This window comes from Trachymyrmex septentrionalis, unplaced genomic scaffold (genome assembly GCF_001594115.1).
Source record: "Trachymyrmex septentrionalis isolate Tsep2-gDNA-1 unplaced genomic scaffold, Tsep1.0 scaffold7, whole genome shotgun sequence".
Lineage (NCBI taxonomy): Eukaryota > Metazoa > Arthropoda > Insecta > Hymenoptera > Formicidae > Trachymyrmex > Trachymyrmex septentrionalis.
In genome coordinates, this window is record NW_017305884.1 from 660,505 (window position 1) to 671,727 (window position 11,223).

General features: G+C 30.7%; 1 protein-coding gene across 4 annotated transcripts in view; it reads right to left on the bottom strand.

Moving 5' to 3' along the window:
• Positions 1–226: 226 nt before the first annotated feature.
• LOC108753639 (protein spire) overlaps positions 227–11,223 on the bottom strand; it is a 22,509-nt gene continuing 11,512 nt past the window's right edge. For 2 of the 4 annotated variants that reach the window (XM_018495412.1, XM_018495414.1), the window contains 8 exons: positions 9,445–9,732; positions 8,044–8,162; positions 6,678–6,948; positions 5,312–5,619; positions 4,168–4,416; positions 3,332–3,621; positions 670–1,467; positions 227–457 (listed from right to left, as the gene is read on the bottom strand). In XM_018495412.1, coding sequence (XP_018350914.1) covers positions 1,224–1,467; positions 3,332–3,621; positions 4,168–4,416; positions 5,312–5,619; positions 6,678–6,948; positions 8,044–8,162; positions 9,445–9,732 — 1,769 coding nt within the window. In that variant the 3' untranslated portion in view covers positions 227–457; positions 670–1,223. The remainder of the gene's footprint in view (positions 458–669; positions 1,468–3,331; positions 3,622–4,167; positions 4,417–5,311; positions 5,620–6,677; positions 6,949–8,043; positions 8,163–9,444; positions 9,733–11,223) is intronic. The other 2 variants (XM_018495413.1, XM_018495416.1) reach the window with 2 other exon arrangements.

Here is an 11,223-nt window from a genome sequence, read left to right on the forward strand (position 1 = left end):
ATAATAAAAAATAAGAATTTACATGAAGTATAATAATTTGACAATAATATAATTTTTTACATATTTTTGACTGTTCTGAATTAATATTATTATGGCAAATAGATATGTCGTAAACGTAGCAATGTTCCATTTTGGCATTAAATAAATGATACGTATTAAATTCGTTATTTATGTAAAATATAAACATGCGCAATAAAATATAAAATAAGCGATAAAATATTTAATTGTGGAATTTACTTTGTGCTTTTATCTAATAGAGAATAGACAATATAAATTCTATTTTATAGAGAACACTTTCAACAGTTGCACCAAAAAAATAATTAACTAAGATTCACAGATTCTTAAATCTTTGAAACTTTAACATGTCGGGATTGTTTTTAATTTTGCGGGTTTTAGATTCTGAGCGATATGTAGAAATGCCTGTGAAACACTACCATGTGCAAAAATCACAGATATTCTGTAATAAAATATACATAAAATTATTGTAAAATAAACTTATGTAGTTAGAATTTTTACATTTAAAAAAATATTAAAATGTAAAAATAATTCATATTCCATAGAATCAATTTTGAAGACTCAAGATGATAAAATCTATTAATCTTAGTTTATTAAAGTGTTTTAAATAAAATAAGATACGTAACATTTACAATGAGATATGATAATACTTACAAGTATAAAGCATAAGCATCCGTTAGGTTAGATTGTACTGATTCATATGAACTGAAATGGTTATCATAGTACGCGTATGTTTTACAGACAATAACGACATCAGTATCTTGTAGAAACAATCATACAATGTTGAGTGCCTCTTTCTTCTCTCTTTTTCTCATTTCTTCTTCTTTCTGATCTAAAATATTCATCATTTTAAATAAGAAAAGAGCTTTCTTTAGCTTAGAACACAAATGTTTTAATAAGTAATATATGTAATATTTTATATGGCTTGAAGAATTCATACTATCATGTTTTATAAATACATCTTCATATATGGAAAATTCATACATCATTACTATCTTGTAACAAAAATCAGTGTAACAAGAGAACAAATGTCCTACTTTGCATCCGTATGAATTCCCTTTTATCCATTTTCAAATTGCGTTGAATGGTATCGATTGTTCCCATTGTATAATATGCATATAATAAAACGCGAAATCCTGATAATATTTGGAAAAAACAGTAGGAAAAAACAATGCGATGACGTAAATGTTATTAAGAGACGATAATAATTAAATATAGGCAGGAGAGAGGTTCAGAGTAAGGCGAGAAATGACATTGTTGCGTATCGTTGCACGTGTTGTTCTTGAGCTCTTGATTATCTGGATGACCATGATGCGACAGTCGTGACAGACGACAACGGCGACGCCGCGTAATCGTTCCGCCGCCATTCGCTGCTCCGCACTCGGTCCACTCGAGGTGGAGAATGTCTTCGTAGTTGAGAGAGCAGCGGGACTGCCGCCACCTTTGTAACATCTACGCAAAGCATTAAAGTTATTCAAGCAAAATAAGTATGAGAGAGAGAGAGAGAGAGAGAGACAGAGATTAATATTAAAATAATTTAAAACAAAGAGCATAAAAGCCTACACTGATTCTTGATGTGTCAAAATTCTTAATATAATATTATATATTACAAATAGACGTTTAATATAAAATTATCATTTAATATAAGAGAAAGAGAGAGATCTTACAAATAGTGTCTTCTATTAGATCATCCTCTCCTCTCTCTGTCTCAGTATTATTATGAAATTACATTTTAAAACTATGACGCTTATTACATATTTCGGTAATTATGTATATTAAGACCGACCTCATAAATTTCAATGACCTAGGACGGTATTCGTAATCGGTTCTTATTTCAAGATCGTCTTAATACTTGTCTTAAGACGCTAATGCGGCTCTCTAATTGGTTCATGACATCTTAAGATTGAACTTAAGACGATTTTGAATACAAGAACTAACTATGAATATCGGTCATAGTCCGTTCTTATTTCAAGACTGTTTTAAGTAATGTCTTAAAACGCTAATATGGTTCTTTGATTGGTGCGTGACTTCTTAAGACGGTTTTAAATATAAGATTTGATTATGAATACCGTCTCTTGACATACATTGTCAAATTCATGATCCTGAGTGACCTCAATAAATTTTAGCTATCGCTCGTTATTCATTAATAATATAACTATAAGTTATATACGATCAAAGTTAAATATTACTTTACTGAGTTTATAATTTTATTTTTATTTTAATTTTGTTGACTCATTTATATACAGTTTACATACAGTAAAACCAGGGCTGGGAAGTAACTCGTTACTTACAACGAAGTTACAATTATTTTTCTTCAGTAAAGGCTATAATAGAGATGTAGTAGAATGAGACGTAGTCACGGTTATTGACCTTTTCCATTGCAGCGCTATTCATAAAAAAACTGTAAAAATTCTATAGACTCTAATAAATTAAATCAATAAGGAAAAAAAAGCCTTTGAAGAACCGATTAATTAATCAATAATTTGAAAATTTCAATTATTTTATACAATAAAACGTAATTGCAACAGCATCGGCTCTTCAAAGGCTTTTTTTCCTTATTGATTTAATTCATTAAAAAGTTATAAACAATTTTTATGAATAGCACGCAATTTTTTAAGGTACATATTTCAGTAGTATTTTCCCTGGACCGGGGGGGAGATGGAGTAGATCTTGCTTCGCGTAGAAAGTCATGCGTCCCTTGGTAAAAAAGAAATAGGGTGGATCTTGCTTCGAAAGGTATTCAACTTTCCATATGAAGCAAAGTCCACTTCTGCCTAGAGGTCCATGACTTTTCACGCAAAGCTAGATCAACTCACTTTCAATTTAAATAATACTACAAGTAAGTACTAAGACGTTCTGTATGGGTGTGTGTTCCTGATTTTAGTATTAAATTTTTTTACTACGATTGTATCCTGTTTGTATTCGTTTACAACAAAGATCTGATGATCAATCATTACAACAATGGTATATCATACATTTAAGCCAGGGACTCAATAATTTATGTTGAAATCTATTTCAACAAATTGCATTATATATTAATTACATAAAATCCTATCATAAAGAAAATCCTGTTCTCGAAACGTTCTTTTTAGTTATATATAATAAATGTATTAACTTTTATCTACAATATATTCAGCTTGATTGACTGATTTTTCATCTAATTTTTCCATTACATTACACGAGTGAATCTATACTTTTGAAAATTTATAGTACGATGTGAATAATAGATATTTAATTTTATAATTACCGTGCACTCCTTATTTCATAAAGCTTAAATTTCATATTGATTATTATACAAATATATTATTGTTTTAACCTCTTTTCTAATCCTTGAACTTCCACGTCTCGACGTGCATGAGAAGGTGTTGACGTAGGTGTTAATGCGGATATAGGTGTCATCGTCGGCGTTGAAGCAGGCGTACCGCTACGCAACGCAGAATCTTTTCGTCTAGACGCGGGAGAAGCCGGTGCCGAACCGACCGCTCCTGTGTTACCTAGCCAAGAATTCTTGCTGCTATCGTTCTCTGTTTCCGTAGGTGAAAGTAATAATCCAGGAGAGAGCAACACAACTGGCACTCGGGCAAATTGCTCCGTTGGTATCCGCATCTAGAATATTTTTATACAATTACTTTTTTCCTCTTTTACTGATTCGATAACATCCTTTTCCAGAATTAAAGTATACAGGTGAAGTATACACGTGTCTGTGAGGTGGAATTTATACCGAGAACGTCAAAAAATTTCAAAATTGAGATCTTTATCATTTCTTAGTCCAATATAACGCTTTAGAGTTGTCACATTGTGACAACATTTGCTTTGTATAAGAACTGTGCAATCTATTCTTACGAACTAGTAGTCCACAGACTAGTAGTTCGCACGAAGAAACAATGCAAAGTTTTCAAAATTAGACTTAGATGTCTAATTAAATTCTTACATAAAAATTTATGTGTATGTGTGGCATGCGTGAGTGAGATATTGATGTAGTAGTATATAGTGATGTATCAATGATATCATCATAAATGAAGTTGGATAAAATCAGGTTAAGCTTAATTATAAGTTAACCAGATAATGGAAAATGGGCCTTAAAAATTTATACCCTCCTTATAGTAGTTGAATGTAAAAATATCTTATACTATATATGTATCTTATACTAACTTTTGAATAACATTTCACACAGACAGTCCTCTTGCATAAGCGGCAACGTTGTCCCCAAGGACCCAGTAGACCAAAACGCGTTTTCAGACAAAGAAAACAAACACGTCTTTTTTCCACATCCTCTTTTACGCGTCCTTCTACGGGAAGAGATTCTAACTCAGCTTTTGTAAGGACGCTACGAATATGTACAATCTCATCCAACGTTAATGACAGCCTTTCGTCCAACAGCATGTCTCCTAACGTCGCTTTCTGCAAAATGTAATTAAATTTGAATATATCTACGTATGATTTTGTCTTCTACGTTTCCATGTCATATAATTAATATAGGTAAATATTTAGATGAAGGGAGCCAACATCATCTGAATATTTACCACGATAGCAAACGTACATCTACTCTACATCCGTATTCTACATTTTCTAAATTCTAGACAGCTGTAATCTTTTTTCGTGCTACCAATACACTCGAAGATTTTCAAACGGAAAGATGTGTGTAACGTTAGAATAAAGGTTTCATAAAATCAGTCAGTTTGTAGAAATGATCGTGGATAATATTGATGAATTATTAGATAATATGGCTGGTAAAGTGACTCGCATGCGTGTGGATTCATTATCCTTCAGGGCAGCTGCATTATATGATAGCAGTTTTTATCTTTAAAGCAGCAAGAGATATTTTTAACTTTCAAAAATCATCAAATATATACATTTGACATTTTGTCGTGATTAAATTGAAATAGAAGATATGACAATTTGTTGTGATTGAATAGAAGAAGACAAACGTATGAAAAATGTAAAACGAGACTGTAATCAGATGATTATATATATGTCGCGCACTTGTATTTGGCAGTAGACATGATGAATATGTCGCTTATTGGGAGATCTTTAAGAATTAATTTCTCATCAAGTATTGTAAAATTGCAAAATATGTATAGGACTTTTATAGACTCAGTTTAGTTCGCTTTATCTACTCACGAAAGATGATCCAGTAGACATTCTATTATATGTATAAAGATCAAAATAAAATCTCTATATAAAAAGTACGTAACATATCTATACTATTAAATTCGGAATATTTGTAGAATATTGGTTGCATCCAAATTTAAAAAAAAGGATTTAAAAAAGAATAAGAGTAATATATATTTTGTACCTTATCAATATCATCCCACTCATCATCCGCTTTGTCGTTCTTATTCTCATGTGCAACCGCGTGTGCTAATTGTGCTTGTCTCGATGTTCGTGGTTGTGGACTATAATTTGGGCTAGGATTCAGGCTAATGTTGGGACTTGGACCTTGACTTAACACCAAATCTTTAAGGCCAGCATGCTGCCGACTATGTGGTCTTGATTGTGGTAGAGACGTCGTTCCCGTGAATGACATTTGTGGTACAGTGCATTTTGCAGCGTGTCTTCTTGCAGATGCCCTCCGGGAAGGACATTGCGTCGCTAGATCGTAAGCTGCAATAGGATAAAGAGATTTAAAAATCAAAGAAGAACCAACATAAAGCAATCAAAAGTCAAATTAGTCTTTAGATCATTTTATATGTAATTCAATTCAATTTTTGTCAATTTATATTTGACTGGAACACTGACTGGAATTTTCTTCACCAGAATTTTATTAATAAATTTTAAGCAAATTTTCTTTAAGAAAGATTAAATAAACTTTATTTACTTTATATTATTCTCTTTTTTAATATAGTAGAATAACTGAATTATGTTTTGAACGTGCTGTTGTCAACATGTTATATATAAGAATGGCCAGGAACATTAATATACATTTAAGACCACACCTAATTATTAAAAATTTTTAATTGTTTGATCTAAAGCTTATGACGTATTCTTTTAGTGTTGAGATTTTTACTACATCAAATCTATGAATATGATGGTGACTCACATCAATCAGGTGAGTTTTATTAATTTATGCATTAGCTGAGGAGGACTCCAAAGAGAGTCGAAACGTTCTATTGATTTTTGGATGTAAGGATTGAAGGAGTAAAAAGAAATTTAACTTGATTACTTTGCGTACCAATACCCAATAAACTTCAAATATATAATTCAGTTCAAATATTAATCTATTTCACTTTATCTTATAAATCTATTTCATTTTAAGTACAATAAAATTAAATTCAAAGCAAATTTGAAGCGAATTGAATCTAATTGCTTTATTCGATTCGTATTTGAATAGTTCGCACATTTCTAATAATTATTCACACCCGTGATACAAAAAAAAATTGAACTCTGTCGTAAAATGTTATTAAAAAAAATTGTGAAGAGAATGATTTAAATTTTTTACGAAAAAGTGAATACAAATTTAAAAAATGTATCTCTAAAATCAATCATATGTTACAACATATTATAGCTTGTATATGTAATTGCATTTAACAGAAATATTAGAGAAAAAATTAAAACAAATAACAGTAAACAGATAAAGTAAATATATACATGTGTCAATTATGATCAATAATTATATGATCAACAAAGTAAGAGAAAGTTCAAAGATTATTTATAATAATTACATTCTAATTGAGCATCACAGAATCGGTGGTATTCGTTTCTGGTTAGACGAAGTCCGCCAGTTTTTCGCCATGGATTAGCAGATCCTTCCTCATCATCATCTCTCGCATGGTCATGATCTTTGTGTCCGTTGCGGACTCCTTTTTTAGAACCAAAATTATCTTTAAGTTGCCAATAATTGCAGATTTCATCTTCTTCCTCGAATCTTGTCTCCATAAAATTCTCCTCGTTATAATCATCCTCATAATCATCATCATCATCTTCTGCATCCAACTATTTAAAGAATAACATGTGCATCATAAGATATTATGAATTAAACAGTAAAATTTAATATAATAAAGTTTTACTAAATTTAACCAGATATATATAACATTAAAAACGTTTCCGATTGTTAATCATTTCCATTTTCAATGTTGAAAGGAGACGCCTGATTTATAAGATAAAAAAAGATCGATTTTTTTAAATTTATTAATCAGTAGTACAACTCTTTAAGAATATGTTTCTAAAATTTTAGAGCGAAATTCAAAGTCCTTTCATAGATTCAGCGCTTGTAATGGGAACACGGCACGCAGATATACAAGGTGATTCAGAACAGCTCCATGTCCTTGTAAAAACTTATTCTTGAATTCTGAGATGATTTCTCTACAAAAACTTTTATCCGACGCTTACTTTTTGAGGTATTAAAAGATAAAGTTAGTGAATTACGGACTGTGTAAGCAGGCACTCACTGTCTGACGCGAGCATTGACGAGAGACACTCGTTACGACAATAACAATTGTCTTAGACCCGATTGCACCAATGTTACTTTGACTTTAAGTGAGGCTTAAAACTCTCACTTTCTCTCTTTAAAGCTGAAAGAGAGAAAGAGATAGAGAGTTTTAAAGCCTTGCTTAAAGTCAAAGTAACGTTGGAGCAACCGGGCCTTAAGGACATAAGGTTATTCTGATTTACATAATACACGCACAATCTCTCTCTCTCTCTCTCTCTCTCTCTCTCTCTCTCTCTCTCTCTCTCTCTCTCTCATTCTAAAGAAGTTTTCTATAAAGAAGAGTCTATAAAGAAGACCTAATTATGCCGATAATATTATAAATAACTTTTGGATACAGCTCATTAAAATTTTAAATCAAGGACAGAAGAATATAGATGATAAAAACAGAAATTTAATATCTATTATAGGCTACGTCAAAAGTATTAGAGCGCTTCTGAACATCACTATGATTCAAATTTAGGCCTTTTTTAAACAACCACACTATCACTGAGTCTATAACTATTTCTCTTTGATACTTTTGTGTTTCGCCTATTTTATAATCTTTATAAAATGTTTCTTACAACATCTATATGCCATACAAATAAATATGAAAGGTGAACCTTCAAATCGAAGTCAACAGGTATCACTTTCTTAGTTTGTTTAGCAACATCCAAATTTCTTCCAGATGGTTTCGGCAACAATTCGCGTTTATTGATATCCTCTCCGTTGTGTGCTATATCTGAAAAGTCAAATTTATTTTCAATATGATAATTAAATACAGATTAATACAAATCATATCAAAATGCATTAAAATTATTTATATGTTGTTATGTGATGAGATGAAAAGATATGACAAATAAAAAAAAATAATAAGACAAAGGACTATGCCCAGTTTGGATCGCGACTAAAACATTGAGACATAGCTAGGATTGTAGGGTATAAAAAAGAATTAAAAACTTCTATATGCATAACTTTGTAAAATAAGTGCTTGAATGCTATAGCTGTTCAAAGTTCGCTATTATGATCATGTATTGTACTGCTTTTATTCCATTTCTCGAGTTATATAGTATCTAAGATACACTCGATATCTATAATGAGCTATGGAGTTAAGTGACTTGCTACTCGGTGCGATTGACTCGCAATCTGTAAATCCGAGTTCAGTCCCATCTGGACTCATATACGTCTACACCGACAGTTGTTAGTAGACATGTACAGAATATGCGTCCACATACGCGATTTTCTGCATTTAACAAGCCGAAAATAACTCCACCTGATTAAGAAACTTTGATCACCAGCGCCGTTCGAATTCGACGTTAAATGTAGGTGGACATATGTATGAATCTTCCAGAGGGATTGGACTTTAGGCTAACAACCTAATTCCGGAAAAAATCCATTATTTACTGAAACTCAATAGAGGCTTTATGCTCCAAAAAATTGCAACAAAAGTTAAACGAATATACACATACATGACGAACTGTCCGTTTAATATCATAGCATACACCATAACATATAGCTAAACTATTGTAATATTATAATATCTAGATTTGTGGAGTATGTCGATTATCCTGCAAGCATGAGTGCTTACTATCTAGAAATTTATAGCAACAAGAAATTCTATTGGAAGAATGTTGAGATGAGTAATGTGGTGGCGACAATGTTGCGTAGACAGAAGTTGTCTATAGAGACGGACTCTCTCACAGTCTCTGTTACAGTCATTAAAAATTACAGAATAGGCTCCTTAATGTAAGGCCGAAATGTTTATTTATAATATTGCTTTTAATACATTAATATATTAATATAAGCACTTATATTTTAATATAAGCACTTATATTTATAGCACAGTTTACAACTTCTCATTTTCGTAATAATTGAATTTTAATTTTATTGAGTTTTTACTTATTATTTTACTTATTTTTAATATTTAATGATAAATATAGTTGTATCAGATTATATTTTGAAGTGAATCGCTTTAATATATATTTATACCCACTGTATGATAATGAGATGAATGAGATGATTACCTGAGACTGTAATACGCCTTCTACGCGACTTACGATTCCTATTGAAAGGTAAGATCCTCGTGTTGGATCTTTCCTTAGCAATCCTTTGTCGTGGCTGTGGTACCGGCGGTACATCTTGTCTCCTTTGACTCGCTGCTACCAGAATGCTGTCGCCAGTTGCCAACGTTCTCTGATCTTCCGACTGCAACCATTGTGCCGCAACATCCTGTGCAGACTCCTGCTCTTGATCTGGTTGCGAAGGTGGTACCTCCCCGAGGACTATCATATGAGATTCACCGCTTACGTTACCTAAAAGAGAAATAAGATATAACAATATAAAATGTATGTGCATAAGTTTATTTTTCAGGATTAATTCCTGAGATACATATACATATATATGTATACATTTCTTTTAATTTTGAGGAATGTAATTTGATTTTTGTTAGGATATAAAACTATAAAGAAAATAATTTTTTTTTTTAAATGACCAAAAGCATATTAAAGTTTCAAGCTTTAAAATGCTTTTTTAATTTTTCACCAAGTTTGGATAAAGATTGTGTAATTTTGAAGTGTTTTCCATTTCTTGTTGAATAGTGTTATTCTTTAAAAATAAATCAGTGACTTCAGTGCTTGTAACTGATGTAATTATCAGCAAATATTATTTTTCAAGAAGCTAAAGCAAAATGAAACCTTAAAAAAAGTAGTGTAATAGATCTCGTTAGAGTATAGAAGTTGTTAGTTTATAATTATTATTTTCTCTGTTACACTACTTTCCATAAGAATATTTAAATGTATAGAAGATATTATGTTAGAATTATTATTTTCCATTAGTTAGATTATAATTATGTACCATTTTTTTTATTTATTAGACATCACAGATGCAAGTTTTGCGCGCAATGTTATTTTTTTATTTCTTTACTTTTTAAAAATAAATTTCATTGATAAATTTCTATAATATAAATTGTTATTTGTTAACTCCGTAATAACAGTCGTGAAATAAGCGCAAAAAGAGATCCAATCAGCACCGTAGGAAAGCGATAAAAATTTATTGGCGCGCAAAAACATTTATTTTTTCACAACTACGCGACATGCATTCCCGTAAGAGAAACGTAGCGAACTGTGAGAGGCGAAACTTAAAGATACAAGTTGATATTAACATATGATTACTTTTTGCATTTTAGTCCGCTATATTGGTCTCGCTATTTTAAATTTTAAAAATTTGAGATCGGATTCGAAATCAGCGACCTCAAAAATATCCTAATATCATGTTCCATGTGTGATTGAAATACTTTATGAATTTTGACAACTTTTTCAGTAAATTTATCCCACTGCGCGTTGGCTCGAATAGTCTATTATTTTAATATCAATTTAAATTTTATAATCTTGATATTCAATTTATTTTTTAATATTAGAACAAAATATTAATTCAGTTTAAAATTATTCTCATTTAACCTTAAAATTCTCAGTTTCCTTGGTTCTCTGGTCTCTCCTGTCAAAAAAATATTAGGGACTGAAAGATTTACCCAGTGGACTAATCAAAAATTTAATATTAAATATCTACTGTATTTATATATAGACATATTATATTATCACATGATATTATCACAATACAATTGTAATACTATATTTTTTTATTTTTATTATTATTTTATTATTATTTAATTATTTATTTATCTTACTGATTTTATGACAAAACTAACATGTCTTATGGAGAATATTTTAAGCCTATTACATCTTATACATAAATTCAATGAAAAAGTACGGACCAAAATCACTATCAAATAATTTTTTTTTATTCAC